The following is a 20225-nucleotide window of genomic DNA, read 5'->3' as shown; positions in this document are numbered from 1 at the left end:
ATGAAGCCGCGATTTAAATAATTGCGGTTTCATTTAAATTTAAATGGCTGCCGCGCTGAACCAACGAACAGCTGATCAGCTGTTTGTTGGCACAGCGTGCTAGTCTGGACGCTCCCGCACCGACCTGAAATCCCTTTATCGACCTCCCCGTTATGCCTCGTAGGATGAGGTTTACCGGGAGGTCGATAAAGGACTTTCATGTCAGCAGGGGAGCGTCCAGACTGCCTCGATCTGCCGACAAACAGCGGATCGGCAGAGCGGGACAGCCATTTAAATTTAAATGGAGCCGCGATTATTTAAATCGCGGCTTCATTTCCCTTTGCTGAACAAACAAATCTACACGGCTACATCGACGGAGCCATGTAGTTTAGACGTACCCTTACAGAAAAAAACAGGAAACAAATGGTCTGGTAGCACTTTATAGACTAACTTACATGTAGATGGTATCATGAGCTTTCGTGGGCACAACCCACTTCTTCAAATGACCGAAGTTATGATTAGGGGGTAAGAAAACACAAAATAAATAGGAGAAGGGAAGGGGGGGGGGGGGAGAAAGATGTTCTGCTGCCCACACTGCTACCTCTATGCATAAAGTATCAGGAGAAAGGGTGCTAAACCTGAGTAGATAAAGATCAAAGTTAGTGGATGGATAAGGCAGGAAGGATACCATTCAAAAGTAGAATAGTGATAGAGATGCAGCCCTATTAGCCTGCTGTAGCTGAAACAAAAGACAGAACTATGTAGTTAAACTATGTAAAGTGCTACATAGTGCTGTCTTTCATTCAAAAAGTAGTTAGCACCTTCATTGATAAAGGTTCCACCACTCCAAATCTTGGAATTACAATTCTTATGCAAATTCAATTCAATTAATTATGGACTTAATTAAGATTTGGAGTGGTGGAACCTTTATCAATGAAGGTGCTAACCCCTATCATACTCTGTCCTGAGCCTCTTACATCCCCAAACTCCTGCATCCCCACATCCTGTCTTCTGCCACAACATTCCTGCACCATCCACACATGGCAAATGTATATCCTGACCCATCATACTCACAACCTTCTTGCCCTGAGCCCTGCACACATCCAACACAAACTCCTGCACCCTCACATCCACAAGCCTGTGGCTTGCTCAGCACCCCAACCTTCCACCTGAGCCCAACACTCCCCAGCCTGGAGCCCCCTCCCCGAGCCAGCATCCCCTTCTCCTGCATCCAAGTTTCCTCCCAGAGCTTGCACTTCTCACCCCTTCCCACATCCAAATCCCTCATTCCCACCCCACAGCCTGCACCTCCTTTCTCAACCAAGTGAGAGCGTATAATGGCTGAGGATAGCAAGTGATGGAGCGATGGGGAACAGAGAGGATGGGGCCTCAAAAGAGTGGAGTCTTGGGGAAGGAATGTGATTTTAATGTATTGGTGGGTGGGTTGGTTGGTTTTTTTTTTTTTTTTGCTTGACAAACCTAGGCATAGGGGCAGCAGTTTAATAATCCCGCATAAGGCACCATAAATCCTAAGGACGGCCCTGGTTGTAAGGTTTTTATAGGGGGGGGGGGTCACGGTATTGCCACCGTTACTGCTGTGCTACGTTTGTTGCAGGACTGTCTGCAGAGCTGGGCAGCAGACAGGCGGGTTGCACAGTATGGGAGAGAGGCATCACTTTTTCTAGGGGCGCAAGGGCCAGCCCCTCCTCCTCAGAGCCGGGGGGCGGGGCAGGCAGTGCTGGGACAATGTCTGCGCCCCTCCCCCAGCTGGGGGCGGCTGCGGAGCCCCGGGCGCACGCGGGGCGCTGGCAGCGGCAGCAGAGCCCGCAGGTGGTGGGCGGGCCGGGCGCACCTCTCGCTTGTTCCCATTGGTTGCCTCCCGCCCAGTGACCTGCCCCCTGGGCCTGGCCGCCTCCTCCCAACCGTTGAGTGCGCGCGCGGACAGGGAGCGGGTCAGGAGCAAGGCCCTGTTGCGATTGGCCGGGCATCCTCCCGCCCCGATCTGATTGGTCACTGTGTCATCGAGGGGCGGGAACAGGAGAGGGGATTGGCTGGCTCCGAGAGCGGGGAAGGGGGCGGGGCCTATGGAACGCGTGGGTTGTTTCCTTCCCCCTTCCCCCCCCCCCCGGAGACTCTGCAGGGAAGGCGGCGGGGGCTCTGGGGCGCGGCATGGAGGCGGTGCGCTGCGCGGGGCACGGTGAGGGGCGGAGGGTCTGGGGGCGCCCCCGTTCTCTGCGCGCGGGGCCCTGGGGGGGGGCCCAGACGGGGGGGCGGGGTTGGGGGCCGCGCGCTGCGGGGGGCGAGGCTGGGACCAGTCTCACGAGGCTGCTTCTCTTCCCCGCCAGGGTCTCTCTGCTGCCTCAAGACGGGCGTTAAGGATGGGCCGAACAAAGGGAAAAGCTTCTACGTGTGCGGGGTCCAGGAGCAGGCGCGCTGCGGATTCACCCTCCCTGTACAGTAGGTTCAGGGGTGGGGATGTTCCTGATCTGCGCCTAGCGCCCCCCCCCCCCCCCCATGCCCAGTTCTGCCCTTCCCTGGGTGGCAGGCTTCAGATTGAAGCAACTCTGCTGCCTGTGTGTCTCTGGGCTCCTCTAGGCCATGCAGAAGATTGGAAAGAGGATATGCAAATTCTGCGGGAAGGGTCTGTCTAGACTGCATCCCTCTTTCGACAGAGGGATGTAAATTAGACACTTTGAAATGGCAAATGAAGCCGGGATTTGAATTTATTTCCCGTGCTCCGTTTGCACAGTTGCGTCATGGCGCTCTTTCGAAAAAGCGCTGTTTTGAAATTGCACCCACAGTCGCAGTTCTTTCGAAAATAGAAGCCTTTTTCAAAAGATCCTGTAAAGATCCTCAGGCTTACAGGATCTTTCGGAAAAGGCTTCTGTTTTTGAAAGAACTGCATCTAGACTGCAGTTTAAATTTCAAAATAGCACTTTTTTGAAAGAGCGCCATGACGTGATTATGCAAATGAAGCACGGGAAATTCAAATCCCAGCTTCATTTGCAATTTCAAAGTGTCTAATTTACATCCCTGTGTGTCTCTGGGTTTGTCTAGGCTACGCGGAAGATTCGAAAGAGAATACGCAAATTCTGCGATAATTTGCAAATCTTCTTCTGATCTCACTTTTGAAAGTGGAGCTTTCGAAAGTGAAAGTAGTCGAGACGTGGCTTTTTCAGCAGCCCCTCCCCCCCTCTTTGAAAAGCTGCTCTTCCTCAAAAATGAGGTTTATGCAGCTTTTTGAAAAAGGGGGGGTTGCCGAAAAAGCCGCATCCCGACTACTTTCGCTTTCGAATCTTCTGCGTAGTCTAGACATAGCATCTGTCTACAACCTCTGCTCTGCTGAGATGGAGTACAGGGGCAGGGGAACACCATGGCTTCAACATTCCTTACGCCTTCACCCCACACTCTGCACAGTTAGCAGGAGAATCCTGGAAGCAGCTCTTGGAGCAAGATGGGTGGGGGGGGAAGGACAGCTGCATCTCTGCTAATCAGCTGGGCTGGCTAGAGAGAAATGCTTGGTGGACTGGGTCCGGCCCCCTGCATCTGAGTTTGTCCACCTCTGCTTTAGAGAGTCTGCACAGTATTGTATTAGTTTATCTTCAGGTGGTATAAATCTTTCACCAGTTATCATTTGTATTATCATAGTTTCTAGAAGTTCTAGTTATAGACAAGGACCCCACCCTGTACCAAAAATGTCAGTCTAAAACTAAGCTTAGAAATATAGATAAGTGGGACAAAGACAAGGGCACAATGAGATAATACTTGTCATCATGATAGGCAGCAGCTCATCACACCAACTGATGTACAGTTATTAGATTTTCGTATATATGGTAAAAGATGTATAAGGATGTAAAATGTCAGCCTGCATCTCCAATTAACTACATACCTGCAACTCCGGTGTCCGTATACAACATATATACTTTTATGTGGGCTGCAAAACATTTGTGGATTGTTGATGTAGCTGTAGATCATCCTGCAGTTTACCCTGGGTATGTCTACGCAGCAGAGCAGAAGTCAAATTAAGTTACCCAACTTCAACTACGTCAATTGCGTAGCTGAAGTCAAAATAGCTTAATTCGGCTTTCTGTGCTTTCTTCACAGCAGGACGTCAAAGGAAGAACACTCTTCCTTCGACTTCCCTTACTCCTCGTGAAATGAGGGTTACAGGAGTCAGAATAAGAAGTCCTCCAGCTCGACATTATTTTGAAATAATGACTTGCTGTGTATACGCGCATTATGTTGTTTCGAAATAACGTCACTTAGTATTAGCTAGTAGTATCAATATCATACCACGAAGGTCACAGATTCAGTGACTTTCCTTGACTTTTGCAGTAGCCAATGTGCTTGCCTTAGGGACTACTTGGGCAATGATCAATCACATCAGCCACCGTTGGGGTAATCTCAGGTACACCCATCTACCGCACAGGAGGCGTTTGGGGAGGGTTGGGGTGTGGGTTGATGTTTACATGGTTGGGCTTAACTCTACTTGCTGCATCTGCCCATGAGCACCATCCTCACAGCTCCTGATGGTTGCGGTTCCCAGCCAGTAAGAGCTGCAGAACCAGGGCTTATGGCAGAGTGAAGGCAGCATGTGAAGCCTGGAGGTAACAGCTGGAGGTTGCTACTTCCTGGGAGTCACCTCAGCCCTGCCAAGCCCCTGCTCCTCAAGCATCTGCGATGCCTTCTGAGCTGTCTCCCTCAGCACCCTTGACATCCCCCAGGCCACGCACCCCCTCAGCTGCTCCTCCCCTCCTCAAGTTTTTTGTCAGAGTGTCAGCCGACGGTCAGGGCAGTGTGTGTGTGTACGTTTCCGAGAAAAGGTTTAACGTCCGTGTCTTTACTGCTAGGACCGGGGTCCCATCGCAGAGGGTGGCCAGCAGGCCAACGGACGCCCCGTTATATAGGAAGAGCTTATTACACCTTAGATTTTAGCTGCTAGAACACAGGGGTTCCTTTGCAGAGGGCAGCCTAGGAAAGGCTGAAAAGGTGCCCCAATGGATCTTGTCACCTGGGAGTGACACAGATCCAAACGCCCAAGCTCTCCCTATGTCTGTCCCTTTATGACCGGCTGAAGTTCTTTTAAATTGTGCTTGGTTCTATTACAGCAACTGAAGGAGTCAGGTTAAAACTTAAACAGTTACAGGTTTATTTGAGGAAGCTTATAAATCATATGGTTGCAATGGCTATTGTTCTGTTTCTTAACTACTAGCAAAATATAGATCTTAAAAATGGTTACAAAGAAGATAAAGATAGAAAAATAGAAATAATGGTACCAAGTAACAGCTTACTCTTTCTATGTGTACACTTAAGACAGAGGACCACATCCAGGTATTATTTGGGGTCCGGAAGGAATTTTCCTCCAGGGTAGATTGGCAGAGGCCCTGGAGGTTTTTCGCCTTACTCTGTAGCATTGAAGCAAAATGCAGGACAATGTAGCACTTTAAAGACTAACAAGATGGTTTATTAGATGATGAGCTTTCGTGGGCCAGACTCACTTCCTCAGATCAAATAGTGGAAGAAAGTTGTCACAACCATATATACCAAAGGATACAATTAAAAAAATGAACAAATATGAAAAGGACAAATCACATTGCAGAACAGAAGGCGGATGCGGGGGGGAGGGGGGGGGAGGAAGGAAGGTAAGTGTCTGTGAATTGATGATATTAAAGGTAGGGAGAGTGGGATGTTTGTGAGTTAATGGTATTACAGGTGATAATTGGGGAAACTGTCTTGGTAATGGGTGAGATAGTTCAAATTCTTGTTAAGTCCTTGTTGGCAAGTGTCGAATTTTAACATGAATGACAGTTCAGAGGATTCCCTTTCAAGTGCAGATGTAAAAGGTCTTTGTAGCCGAATGCAGGTGGCTAAGTCATTGAGAGAGTGTCCTTTCTGGTTAAAGTGGCAAGAAACTGTTTTCTCTTTGTGATCTTGTCTGATATCTGTTTTGTGGGCATTAATCCTTTGGCGAAGTGTCTGAGATGTTTGTCCAATGTACATAGCAGACGGACACTTTCGGCACATGATAGCATAGATTATATTTCTGGATGCGCAGGAATATGTGTTCTTGATCTTATAACTCACTTGGTTAGGTCCAATAATGGTATCAGCAGAATGAATATGTGGACAAAGCTGGCAACGGGGTTTGCAAGAAAACCAACAATAGAACACCACTTGTCATCACCTACAACCCCCAACTTAAACCTGTCCAACACATTATCAATAAACTACAGCCTATATTGGAACAGGATACCATACTCAAAGAGGCTCTGGGAGACAGACCCATAGTCTCCTATAGACAACCACCTAACCTCAAGATGATTCTTACCAACCACCACAGGACATACCACACTAATACCAACCCTGGTACCTTCCCTTGCAACAAACCCCGTTGCCAGCTTTGTCCACATATTCATTCTGCTGATACCATTATTGGACCTAACCAAGTGAGTTATAAGATCAAGAACACATATTCCTGCGCATCCAGAAATATAATCTATGCTATCATGTGCCGAAAGTGTCCGTCTGCTATGTACATTGGACAAACATCTCAGACACTTCGCCAAAGGATTAATGCCCACAAAACAGATATCAGACAAGATCACAAAGAGAAAACAGTTTCTTGCCACTTTAACCAGAAAGGACACTCTCTCAATGACTTAGCCACCTGCATTCGGCTACAAAGACCTTTTACATCTGCACTTGAAAGGGAATCCTCTGAACTGTCATTCATGTTAAAATTCGACACTTGCCAACAAGGACTTAACAAGAATTTGAACTATCTCACCCATTACCAAGACAGTTATTATCACCTGTAATACCATTAACTCACAAACATCCCACTCTCCCTACCTTTAATATCATCAATTCGCAGACACTTACCTTCCTTCCTCCCCCTCCCCCCCCGCTTCCCCGTTCTGTTCTGCAATGTGATTTGTCCTTTTCATATTTGTTCATTTTTTTAATTGTATCCTTTGGTATATATGGTTGTGACTACTTTCTTCCACTATTTGATCTGAGGAAGTGGGTCTGGCCCACGAAAGCTCATCATCTAATAAACCATCTTGTTAGTCTTTAAAGTGCTACATTGTCCTGCATTTTGCTTCAACTACCCCAGACTAACACGGCTACATTTCTATCTCTGTAGCATTGGGCACAGATCACAGCTGAAGGACTCTCTGCATGTTGGGTCCTTCAAAGTATTTGAATGCTTCAATATCTTTGATATAGGTGAGAGGATTATTCTAAGAGGGGTGGTTGAGATTCTGTGGCCTCTACTGTGCAGGGGGTCAGACTAGATGATCATAATGGTCCCTTCTGACCTTAAAGTCTATGAGGTACAATTTTTACCCCCTTCTGTGCCTCTCGACTCCAGCATGTCAGGCCAGGGCTGGTCCCTCAATTCCTAGGAAAGACGAAAATATGAGGTGGGCGTCCCCATAGAACCTCGGGAAGTCAAACACCTAACCCGACCAGCAGGTAGAGGGTAGAATGACACTCAAAGTGAGTGTGTGCTGGACCTATCTTTTATACTCATGGGGTCACGTATTTCTCTTTCTTGTCTGTCATGCCAAATGGGGCTGGTCTGTCTTTTGTGAGACCAGTTCTTACAAGGGAGTTGTGAACTTAATTTACACTTGTAAGAGAGATAACTAAATTGGAATTACTGGGGATTCTTTTCTCAGTGGGAAATTCCTCTTCCAGGGACTGTGTGTGTGTTCGAATCAACATGGGTGCCAGCCTGACACTTCTTGCAGCCTTGAGGCCAGCTTATTGACTTAATCGCTCTCTCTCCACATATCTGTGTTTTCAGCTTCTCAGGATCAGATGAGCCAGCATAGACTATGCTGATTTTACTGCTCCTTCTCTGCCCTGTATGCTTCAGAGAGGCAAATAAGATGGATGTGATGGGGGCGGGCTGTCTGGCTACACAGAGGTACATAGTAAAAGTCATGGACAGGCCTCAAATCCAGAGGCTGTTCATTACTTATATTAAAACCACCAGTGACTAAACCGTAGCCTTACACTTAATTTTTCTATGTAATAACAGAGATTAATCTGTCTCCTGCTTTGACTGCCTGCTTTAAATGACCTTCTTATTAATTTTAAGTGAATTTGGGGCTGTTTGAGGAGACCTGCCAATGAACTATTAATTCTGTGAACCCAAACTACCTACATGTCTCTGAGGGAAGCAGTCTTTGAAGCCTTTTTCTAAGGATTTTGCCTTGGGCATTTGTTTCTGCTGTTCTTACTTAGCCAGCTCAAATGTCTTTCCCCCCCACCTTCAGTCTCCCTGCTTCCTACTGCTTGATCCATGAGAAGTACATGGTGGAGCTGCAAGTTCTGATACAGCAACAAGACAAAGAAGAATACTGGTAAGTTTGTCCAAAGGGAATAAGTACAGCATGTAATTCCCGTTTATTTGAAAGGCTGGGTTATCTCTTCTTTCTTGTGGCATCATAGCTTGATCACTATTTATAGTGTTTTGTGTATACCCTTTTAGGGGTTTTCACATTGTTTTTTAAATATGGCAGGTTCCAGTTCCTAAAGGCATAAAATGTAAATAAGGCTATGTCTAGACTGCAAGCCTCTTTCGAAAAAACAAGCCGGTTTTTTTGAAAGACTGCACCCAGGCAGTCTGGATGTTCTCTTTTGAAGAGGCACAGTTTGCATTATGTAGCGCCTTTTTTTCAAAAGAGCACTTTCAAAACAAGGAGTTCTTCCTCGTAAAACGAGGTTTTCCACAGTCAAAAAAACTGCCGCATTCTTTCGATTTACAGGCAGTCCCCGGGTTACGTACAAGATAGGGACCGTAGGTTTGTTCTTAAGTTGAATTTGTATGTAAGTTGGAACTGGCGTCCAGATTCAGCCACTGTTGAAACTGACCAGCAGCGGCTGAATCGGACACGCCTGGGGCAGAGCAGCTGGGGTGCTGCTGGGTTGGTCCCGCACCTCGGCGCTGTGGGACCAACCTGGCTGCCCCCCAGTTGCTCTACCCCAGGCGTCGGGTAGAAAAGCCTGGCCTGCTTGGGGGGGGGGGGGGGGCGCACTAGCTGCCCCCTTCCATCCCGCCCCCCCCCCCCCCAGCAGACCAGGGAGATGTGGAGCTTTAAACGAGGCTTACAGGATCGGTCGGCAAAAGTTTCCCCAGCCGACTGATCTGTGTCTAGACTGCTGTGCTGTGCCAGATCAGCTGATCGTCAGCACAGCGCGGAGGCCATGTTTATTTTAATGAAGCGGGGATTATTTAAATCCCTGCTGCTTTGCCTATGCCAGGTACACTGGTTTACATGGCTCTGTCAACGGAGCCATATAGTCTAGACATACCCCCAATGTCTTGCTTGAAAAATGTTAACAAGGCTTTCTTATAATTGTTCTTCCATCTTTTGATTAATTTATTCAGTATCTTTCAGAATGTTGGTTCCTTTCTTATTAAGAGCCAACTCCTTTTATTCAGTGATCCACTTGTTTACTAGAAAGCAGCCTTGTTTTATCAAACAGGGCTTGACTTTGGTACAGTTTTATGTTTGTGATCCCACATAAGCTCTTAATATGCATTCAGTTAAAATTCACAATAAATAGGAAACAGCCGCAATCCAGTAAAAGCGTCTCACAGAGCTCTGTTTGTCAACTGCCAATTTATAAAAAGAAGTCCCCCTTTTATTCTACAGCCTAATTCCTCTCCATCCCTTTCTCCAGAAGGCTTAAAAGAAGAGATGGGCTGTTCAGTGCATTTAAAAATAATAAATTTGGGTTTTGATAAACCATGACGAGTCCCCAGCACTTTGATCATAATCAGTGACTGAATCATGTTGCATGTTCTCTGTCACCACGCTTTGAGTTTTCAAGTCAATAGAGGAACTATAAGCAGAGGAAGCGAATATATCCAGAGGATTTTAATATTATAGAAAGTTGTGCATTGTCAGTTAATAAGTTTGATCTCTTGTGTTTTCTAAAGATCAAGAGGGATGTACTAAATGCATACAAAGCCCTGTAAAGTGCAGATCCAGAGATTCAGGGACAACTGCTTGTACAAACTAAAATTTAAAAAATCCTCTGTAGCAGAACATAACCAGCTATAATACATATACGACCTTATCAGCTCATGTTTTCTTTTATTGTCCAAAAGGCTGCATTATCGATGCCTTAAAAGTAAGATGCAAGGGAAGAGATGGTGTGGGAGAATCCCATGGCAGGTACAAGTTTGTCATTTATACGTAAGCTACGTGCTGCTCACGCAGTGTGCGATTGTTTACATTTGTTCATTATGCACCTACTAGTTCAGCTTGTGAAGAGCTGTGGGTTCTATAGTGCAGTGTTGGGGTCTTTATTGCCTTAGATAAAACTAACAGCCTCAGGTTCAATGTACAGGGAGTAATCTGTGAAGTAGGCAACTTGAATTCTGAATCCAGCCATGGTCTGTCATCTTTTTCCCTTAGCCTCATTTCCAGCGGCTGTGTGGCTGATGAGACATCCTGCTTACTTCCTGGTGTGGAGTAGATGGGCAGTGGGTGCATGGCATCAGCCTTATGCTTTTCATTAGTGCCTTCTACAGTCAAGGGCTTAATAGTACTCAAACAGAAAGATGATGGCTATGATGTAGCCCAGTCGGCGTTATGGGAAGGGTGATCATAGAAGTGAATATTTTGCTTGAGTGGGTTATAGTAGGGTTGAGGCTGTTGATTGGGTAATGTTCTTTCCTAAGTCATGTACTAAAGAATTAATTTTATTTGAATCTCTTGCAGGATCCCAAAGCCACCAAACTGTCAGTAGATACAGAACCTCAGCATGCATCACAACTATTCCTTAATCCCAATGGTCAGCGAAATCCATTCAGAGTTCTAGATAAGAATTGTGAACTGTCCTCCTGGAAACTACTTAGTGAAGACAATAGGGAGAAAAATACCACTGAAGGAGGGAAACAGAAGGAAAAGAGAGAGCAGGCATTGGATAAAAAGGAGGAGGAGAAATTGACACCTGAATCCCAGATGGGAAGAGAGCTTCCAGTGGAAATGAAGATTAAGAAAAAGCAGTCTGAGGAGAAGAGGAGTGACGCACAACTTTGGAAGGGCACAGAATCCAAAGCTAAGTCAAGTCAGTTGGAGACTCAGAAAGAGAGAGACCTTTTTGGGGATAAACAGAAATATGGCATTAGTAGGGAGTCAGAGAAATCCTCTGAGAACATAGAGGAGGGAGCTTGCATTAAGCCAGTGAAAGATGCCTTACACAGAGAAAGGAAACTAAAGTTGTCGTCCCCAAGCCTTGACAGCCAAAAAGCAAATACTGAGCCACCGAGAGAAGAGCAATTCAGAAAGGGAGACTCAAAAAGCAGCAGGGACAAAGGAATAAAAATGAAGGTAGATGCTGGAGAGAAGGACCTGACATCCAGAGAGTGTGTGATTTCCCAGGAGGGAAGATATGCCAGTCAAACTATTAGCAGTGATGAAGACGAAGTTGTGGTTGTTTCTTCCAAGTTGAGCAAAGACCAACCTGATGGGTCAGTATTAGGTTTGCAGCAGGGAGAGGTTCATGTGAGAACATCTGGAAAGAGTGAGCAAAGGATTTACTCTTCTTCTCTAGGAGTTGCAACATCTTTGCAAAAGGAAGAAAGGCTGGACCCCAAAGCCCTTCAGAACCATCTTACAGTCCAGCTGAAACTGAAGAAGGTTGTTATTTTTATTACATGCCTGCCTCACTTTTGCTCTCCTCATCCTTGAGGCAGCTGTTTGCACCAGCCATGTCAGGCTGCAGAATCAAGCCTGTCCAAGCTTAATTCTCTCAAGTGCGTAGAGAAAGGTGACAGCTTCATGCTTCTGAAAACTCAGGCTAGACATAATTAGTTGGAACTATGTAAACTTAAAGCAGAGCATGAGAGAACTTCATATCCTCTAGAGTGGGGATACCTAGTCTTCTCTTTTTTGAGGGCCATGTCAGCAACATATGAACATATGGGCTGCACCTTAGGCTGTGTCTCATAGCAGCTGCTTCCTAGAATGGATAGACAAGTGCTACAGTGAGCCCTCGCTACTTCGCGGTTCGACCATCGCGGATTCACGACTTCGCGGACTTTTTTCTGTACATTAAAGGGTGGTTTGTTAACAGTACTACTGTATATTCCGGCTTTCAAAGCCTCGGGGGAAGCCGGCGGGGGGGGCATCCCAGGCGCGCCTGGGCTGCTCCCCCGCCGGAGCCCCTCCACGGCTTTCAAAGCCTCGGGGGAAGCCGGTGGGGAGGCATCCCAGGCGCGCCTGGGCTGCTCCCCCGCCGGAGCCCCTCCGCGGCTTTCAAAGCCTCGGGGGAAGCCGGCGGGGGGGCATCCCAGGCGCGCCTGGGCTGCTCCCCCACCGGAGCCCCTCCGCGGCTTTCAAAGCCTCGGGGGAAGCCGGCGGGGGGGTATCCCAGGCGCGCCTGGGCTGCTCCCCCGCCGGAGCCCCTCCGCGGCTTTCAAAGCCTACTTCGCGGATTTTCAGCTATCGCGGTCGGGTTTGGAACCTATCTACCGCGATAAACGAGGGTTCACTGTATATCACTGCTTGACCTACTCGACTTCAAATAGCAGTGGGAAGGGTGATAGCTAGGGCTAGTCCACCAAATAAGTACCAGGATTAGGCAGGATTTTATTGGGAGATGAGCCTGAGCGTTGTAGTCGCATTGCCCACTAGAAATAGAAAGCTTGAGCACTTGTAAAAAGTGCAGTAATACTTTGGAAAAATGACTCTCTTTAAAAAGGCACCCCGGAGAACATTTATGATTTCTGCTTTGCAAGCTTACTCTGGGGTGTCAAAAACAAGCTGTATTCTTTTGGTCTTGTTCACTAATAATAAACACCTGAAAATTTAATTAGAAATTCTGTGAATCACACACAGGTCAGAATAGAATTTAGATCTCTCTAGTAGAACTATTGCTTCTTTCTTAACCATGTTGTGCAACAGAAGTAAAAATAATAAAGCAGTCTAGACTGTGCTTGAGAGAGCTGTTATGATCCTTAGGCTATACTGTTGTGTCCCCCTTCTCATGATCTTAGGGAATCAAAAGTTCCCAAGTCCTCTCCCATGAAGTTTAATAATAGTTAACTTATTTTCTGGTTAAAGATGCTCTGGAGATTAATATAACCTTTGTAAAAATCATGTTACAATTTTGGATATCGTAGAATTAGGTGAAAGTATCTGACTTCCTAGAATGCAAGTCTGACCTTTTTTTACTTGTTACCTTTTAATTGTCCTATGGAAAGGAGACTGATTAGAAGTACAGTAAAACTCTGATAGTCCGGCATCCAACTGTTCGGCACTCCCAATACTCCGGCATCAAAATGCCAAGCGCTCCTGACCGGCTGATTAAAAAGCCTGCTGCTCAGCACACATGCTGGCTGTAACCAGAGGGAGCATAAGGTTGGGGGAGAGGGGAAGGGAGTGGGATCATGTTACAGTAGGGAGAAGAGCATTTTGCTTCAGGGGAGGGCGGGGGGGGGGGGCGGGGAGAGGGTGAAGGATCAGGTTACAGCATGGAGAAGAGGAGAGAGTGGGGGAGATTGTTTCCTGGCCAGCTGTTAAACCGTGGGGCTGTACCAGACCTCCTGATTCTCCAGCAAATCTGATAATCCAGCACCACATAGGTCCAAAAGGTGCCGGATTATCGGAAGTCTACTGTATTTGGGTGTGGATAGCGGTAAAAGAGCAGATAAGAGATGGATTCTGGATTTTGTTTTCAGAGCACATTGAAGACTGTGAATGTTCAGGCCCTACCAGATAAAGGTGAAAGACTATTAAAGCAAGTGCAGGATTTGGAAGCTGCACTCAGTGATCTCAGCCTCTCAACAGCAGAAAGTACAGAGGAGGGTAAGATGGGTTGTCAGAATTTTGTAAAGTGTTATGTCCAGCCATGGTGTTTATAAAAAGTGTAAGTTCATATGTGGCTTGCACATATAGACCCATTGGAATACTAAGAAGCTGAACGCACCATATTAACTGAAAATCAATTAAGGATTGTATTAAATTTTTCTTGTTCGTTAGTGTTGATTTTTTTTTTTTTTTTTTTTAAATTGGGAGGCATTTTTCTCTAGTGACTAGAGCACATGACTGACTGGACTCCAGAATTTCTGGATTTTGTTCCAGCTCTGCCAGTAACTTGACTGTATGATTTAAGTCAAGTTTTATATGCTGGCTGTGTCTGACCAGTATCCTAAGAGTTACTTTTTCTCTCTGATGAGAGCCTTACTTTTTTGTACAAGATATTTACCTTATTTTGCCTCAAGTGTACAACGTGCTAAACTTCCACTGTCATTTTGTTGCCAGATGTGGCTAAGTAGATATTTCTGGAGTTTCTTCACTAATCTAGTTAACAGTATTAATTGCCTGTGGATGAGATAAGTATGTGTCACCACCTCAATATCTATCAAATATCTATAGTTACATCATGTTCTATTTTTAATTTGTATTAATGAAAAGAGCCAGATTGACAGCTCCAGAAATTATAGTTTTGTAACAGCAAAATGGGTAGCTTCAGAGCCAGCTAGTATGCACAATCCTTTCCATGGAGGTAGTTCCAGCCCTGAGCTGGAAAGATCACTTACTGGAGGCAGAAGGTAGCTCGGATTCACCAGGCCACTTGTTCCTGTGCACTTGTGCATGCTCAGAGTGTCAAGAAGGGCACGCCTTGTAACATGGACGGATCCACTGGGAACAGAACTGAGAGTCCCATGTCTCAAATAGGTCACTTGGTTAAGTGAAATGTTTTCAGCCTTCTCCACTGTGCAATAGTGGCTTATAGGTGAGATACTTTGAAGTCTGTTCCCAAGCCATTAATATTGAATGTTTCCCTTCTCACACAGGGAACAATGTGAGCAGTGACAATCAGGAAGAATCTCTGTGCAACCCATTCAGTAGGACAACCACTGAATCAAGGACTGTGCATTTGAAAAATCCACAGTCATTCCAGGATTCGCTTGCTAAAAGCTCTCTAGAACTACATGGGTGCAGCTCAGCTCCCTCTCTGGGACCCAGTCAATACTACAGTCATGTCTACGGAGGTAAAGTTGGGTGAGCAACAAGAAATTAGGCCTACCTAGTGGCTTGCAATGGACTTTTTTCATATTAAATAGCATAATCAATCACCAGTTTGGAGGGAATCCTAATTTCTGTGGATGAGCAAGAACTTCTTATTCCAGTAAATTTCTAGATGCTTTCTTATGCAGAATCTTAGTATAGAGAAAAGTACAGTGAGGTATCTTGTGGAGTAAATTCTGTCAGAAGGAATATCTAGATGCATCAGAGGGTACATCTACAGAGCAACTTTATTTCGAAATAACGTAGTCCGAGTCTACTCAGAAGGCAGTTATTTCAAAATAATGTCAAAATACTGTCAAGCTGGAGGACTTCTTACTGCGACTCCCGTAACCCTCATTGTATGAGGAATAAGGGAAGTTGGAGAAAGAGTGTTCTATTTCGAAATAAGTGCTGTGTAGATGCTCTCAATTTTGAAATAAGCTACGCAAATTGTCACAGCTCAATTTGCGTAGCTGATTTTGAGTTAAGCCCTGCTGTGTAGAAGCACCCAGGGAGTCAGAAACTTTGTTTTGTTGGTTTCTGTCAAGCTGCTGTTGTATTCCTTCATTAAGCAGAGTGTATATCTCAGTATGCTATTCTCCATCCTGAACCAAGTAGAGAACTCTATAGGTGAGTGTTTGGCAACTTATAAGGTATATGAAAACACTTAACTCTGTGTTGCCCATAGGCATTAGGCAGTGTGAACAGATCAATCCTTACAGAATGGATTGATTTAAATCTGTTTAAATAATCATTTTGAATTTTTTTTTTTTTTTTTTGCATTTCACTTTTTAGATTTTTCTAAAGAAAGGATTCTTATTGGGTAGTAACCAATAAGATGTTTGTTTGCCACTATCACTTTTGCACTACACTTTGTACTTTTTGTTTTGCTAACCAGAATAATATAGCTATATATATTTCTTTAAACAATTATATAGCTTAATTTATATTCAGATTCTTAATTTTACATTTTATTAAAATGGTGAATGATGCATTTCTTATTTACTAGATTAGGATGAATTTTTACTTATGATTTGTGTTTTGCTGTGGATGGAAATTCAAATCTAGTCAAAAATACACAAAGGCACCATTTTATTTTTTTATTTTAATAAAAGTAAGATACATAAGAAGCGGCATCAACAAGTTTATTAAAGCATGTTTTGCATTTGAAAGTGATCCATAAAGGAAAGATTTTCTGTAGATAGTGAGTTGAACTGATTTAGTTTCTGGTCACCTTATCCTTTTAGATTTTAAAGCTAATAGAGCTAATCCTCTCACACCTAGTTTTTATTCATGGATTGGAAGAGGAAAACAAATTATCTCCTTTTTTCAATTCCCAGTTGGTTTTTGAATGAAGATTTCAATGAAATGATCACTGAAATGAGTTAGTTGAATAAACTGAAAATAAAAAATATACAGCCGGTCCCCAAGTTGTTATAGCAGTTACGACCGAAGCTGTCGTAAATGACGGACCCCGAGTTACAAACGCAATCCGCGCTTACGAACAGCGCAGTCGCGTGTAACTCAATGGGGTCCGACTTATGAACAAACAGAGTTACGACCAATTGCTTGGTCCATAACCGGTTCGTAAGTTGGAGAGAGGCTGTATTTTTCATCTGCACCTATAGCAGAAGCTACTACAGACAAAAGCTGCTTTAGCACTTCAGTAAACTCTGGCTTCAGGGGATTGGCCAGTAACTTGCATTAGTTCAATAACTTGATTTTTTTCTTTGAAACTTGGCAGCAGACATGTACCGATTAACATTTTTGTATTTAATTCTATGTGATTTTAATAGATTTAAGCTTTAACCTAGGTTGTCAATTTCACATTTAACTTTTAAAAAAATAAACCTCTATTTTAAAAAGTGTGGATAATTTTTTTGTAAGCAAACACCCTGTTTAGTTGTGGTTTGGGAGTCTACAAGCATTTAACCACGTCTTTTAGCCTCTGAGCCTGTTAGTGAGAATTACCTCTATAACTGTTCTCATTTACTATGTTGTCTCTTCCCAGCGAACTCCAATGCACAGGGTCTGTATGGAGGCAGAATGACTGAAGATCGACTCAGGGCTGTGCGCAGTGCCACAAGTGATGCCATTAACCATCTTCATAGATCTCTAGAGTCCTGCCCCACAGAGGAGTCTGTAGCTGAGGATCCATCTGGGTTGAAGGTGGGCCAATAGCAAGGGAGGGCAATACTCAATTTGATTCAGTTTCATGTAATTTCCATTATGAAACATGTCAGGGATTATGGTATAAAATGGGTCATGATGACATATTGTCTATTGCTAGACAAATATACTTCCTTGCAGTAATGTACCCTGTACCACGTAAGCCAAGAGGAGCATAAGTAAAAAGCAGAACTTATGTCCTCTGCTCCTCCTGCAAAAAATGATAGAAGCTAAATTCAGTACTGTGAGGAAAGTATGAGTCTTCAGTTTTACCAGCAGTTTTTATTCTTCTGTCAGTTATATGGGAACCTTATCATTTTTCTTCAAGGTTGGAAGTCTTAGGAATAGAGGCCATGTCTACGTATGTATTTATGGAGTGCTTTATACAATGAGGTTCTGGCCCTAATTGAGTTCTCTGTGTGTTGCTCTAGTCTAAATATTACATACAGAAACTATGTTGAAAGAAAGTTAGGGTGGAAAGTCACTCATTCAGCAGGTAGGAAATGCCAGATTAAAGTGAAAGATGTCAGGCGGATGGGCCTGTGGCTGAAGTCCTCTGTCTGTACGTGGCATGGGAAGTACAGTGCATTCCTCTCCACAGTTCTACTCCTCAGTCTTCTGCTGATTTATCACCTTAATTACAATTCTCTGTGTTGGTCTCAGACATGGCTGCCCAATTCCTATGCTCTTTGTATGTATTCTAGCCTACCATAGAATTTAGCCCAAGCTGTACTGTAGATTAGTGCATTCCCTGTTGAATAGTCTGTGAAGGGTGTAGCTGCAGTTAGCTGCAAAATTTTGCAACTGTGTGCCACACAACTTTTAGCAATTCATAGTTTCATATAAAGACTGAAAAGATCATTAGACCATCTAGTCTGATCTCCAGCACATCTCAGACTATTAAATTTCACCCAGTTATTGCTGTATTGAGTCCAAAACATGACTTAGCTAAAGCACATCTTCCAGAAAAGCATTAATTGGAAGACTCCAAGAAATGGAGGACTCCTCCCCCTTAACTTTGTAGTTTATTCCAGAGGTTAATCTTTCTCTCTGGTTTAAAAGCTAGTGCCTTCTTTCTAATTTGAATTTAGTTTGGTTTCAGCTTTAAGCTATTTGTTCTTTGTTATGCCTTTCTCCACTAGGATATAGAGCTCTTATATACAGGCAGTCCCCGGGTTACGTACAAGATAGGGACTGTAGGTTTGTTCTTAAGTTGAATCTGTATGTAAGTCGGAACTGGCGTCAGCCGCAGCTGAATCTGATCAGTTTCAACCGCGGCTGAATCTGGATGCCAGTTCTGACTTACATATGGATTCAACTTAAGAAACCCAGGCGTCCCCAAGTCAGCTGCTGCTGAAATTGATCAGCGGCTGATTCCAGGAAGCCCGGGGCAGAGCAACTCTGCCTCGGGCTTCCTGTAGTCAGCCGCTGGTCAGTTTCAGCAGCGGCTGACTTGGGGACGCCTGGGGCAGAGCAGCTGGGGTGCTGCTGGGTTGCTCCAGTAGCGTGGCTCCTCAGCGCTACTGGAGCAACCCAGCAGCACCCCAGCTGCTCTGCCCCAGGCGTCCTGATTCAGCCGCTGCTGAAACTGACCAGCAGCGGCTGAATCAGGATGCCTGGGGCAGAGCAGCTGGGGTGCTGCCAGGTTGGTCCCGAGCGGTGCTGCGGGACCAACCCGGCAGCCCCCAGCTGCTCTACCCCAGAGGTAGGCAAGAAAAGCCTGGTCTGCTGGGGGGGAGGGGGGGAGGCACTAGCTGCACCCCCTCCCCCCCGCCCCCAGCAGACCAGGTTGACGCGGAGCAAAGCCGCAGAGCATGCGGGCAGTGGGACAGTCCAGGCGCGCCGCGGCTGTCCCACTGCTGGCGTGCTCCGAGGCTTTGCTCCCAGACCAGGGAGACGGGGAGCAAAGCCTTGGAGCACGCCCGCAGCGGGACAGCCCAGGCACAGGCTGTCCCGCTGCGGGTGTGCTCCAAGGCTTTGCTCCTGTCCCCCTTGTCTGCTGGGGGGGGTCCAGCGGCTTTGCTGGACTCCCCCAGCAGACCAGGGACACCAGAGCAAAGCCGCCTCCTGGGCGGCTTTGCTCGTTTGACCGGGAGCAAAGCCGCCCAGGCGGCGGGACTGCCGCCGCCTGGGCGGCTTTGCTCCTGTCCCCCTGGTCTGCTGGGGGGGGTCCAGCAGTGGGCGGCTTTGCTCTCAGGCAAACGAGCAAAGCCCGCCCAGGCGGCGGCTTTGCTCTGGTGTCCCTGGTCTGCTGGGGGGGGTCCAGCCAGCAGACCAGGGAGACCGGGAGAAGCTTTTCTCACCCCGGAGGACACGGGTGGCGACCCGCCGCCCGTGAGCTCCGGGGCAAGAAAAGCCCCATTCGTAAGTGCGGATCCGACATAAGTCGGATCCGCGTAAGTCGGGGACTGCCTGTACTTGGCACTTTTTGCCCATGGAGGTAATTTATATGCTGTAATCCAGTCTCCTCTTAATCTGTTTGCTAAAATAATTTTTGAACAGTCTCTTTAAAATGTGAATACCAGTATTCTAGTATCAGTCTTACAAAGGATATTCATAGAGATAAAATCATCCTCTTACTCACTACTCCCATCTTTATATAGCCAAAGATCATATTCGCCGTTTTTTTCCAATATTGCACAATCCCATATGGGGATCAAAAAGAAAATGTGTCCCTGCTGGCCAGATTTAATTGTCATTCTTTAATGACTCATGTAGATCCTAGATATTACAGAGCCAGCTAATCTATAAAAATGCTGGTAGCTATGTTATTGGCAGCTCTCTGCCATAATCATCTAGACTGTTTCATTATTAAAAACAACTTTTACGTTACACAGGTACGGTAATTAGTCCTATGCAGTAGGCAGTAGAGGAATACAGAGAGACTAAATTAATTGTCAAACTTCCTCCTCCAACATTATTAGGAGTTGATGATTGTGCTGTATGCAGTTAGTTATGAAAAATTCCCTTTATCCTAAATAAAACTTCAGATTTCCACTCCATTTCATATGACGAACTAGTTTAGATGCTTGTGCA

General features: G+C 45.5%; 1 protein-coding gene across 3 annotated transcripts in view; it reads left to right on the top strand.

Moving 5' to 3' along the window:
* The first annotated feature begins 2032 nt into the window (after window positions 1–2032).
* Window positions 2033–20225, top strand: part of TTF2 (transcription termination factor 2) — a 49174-nt gene continuing 30981 nt past the window's right edge. The window contains exons 1-8 of one of the 3 annotated variants that reach the window (XM_075907078.1): window positions 2033–2176; window positions 2325–2436; window positions 8268–8354; window positions 10109–10175; window positions 10725–11645; window positions 13688–13814; window positions 14807–15004; window positions 17032–17189. In XM_075907078.1, coding sequence (XP_075763193.1) covers window positions 2149–2176; window positions 2325–2436; window positions 8268–8354; window positions 10109–10175; window positions 10725–11645; window positions 13688–13814; window positions 14807–15004; window positions 17032–17189 — 1698 coding nt within the window. In that variant the 5' untranslated portion in view covers window positions 2033–2148. Of the gene's footprint in view, window positions 2177–2324; window positions 2437–7862; window positions 7916–8267; window positions 8355–10108; window positions 10176–10724; window positions 11646–13687; window positions 13815–14806; window positions 15005–17031; window positions 17190–20225 lie in introns of those variants that run through there. The other 2 variants (XM_075907072.1, XM_075907084.1) reach the window with 2 other exon arrangements.

This window comes from Pelodiscus sinensis, chromosome 1 (assembly GCF_049634645.1).
Source record: "Pelodiscus sinensis isolate JC-2024 chromosome 1, ASM4963464v1, whole genome shotgun sequence".
NCBI lineage: Eukaryota > Metazoa > Chordata > Testudines > Trionychidae > Pelodiscus > Pelodiscus sinensis.
This window is presented reverse-complemented; position numbering and strand designations above follow the sequence as displayed.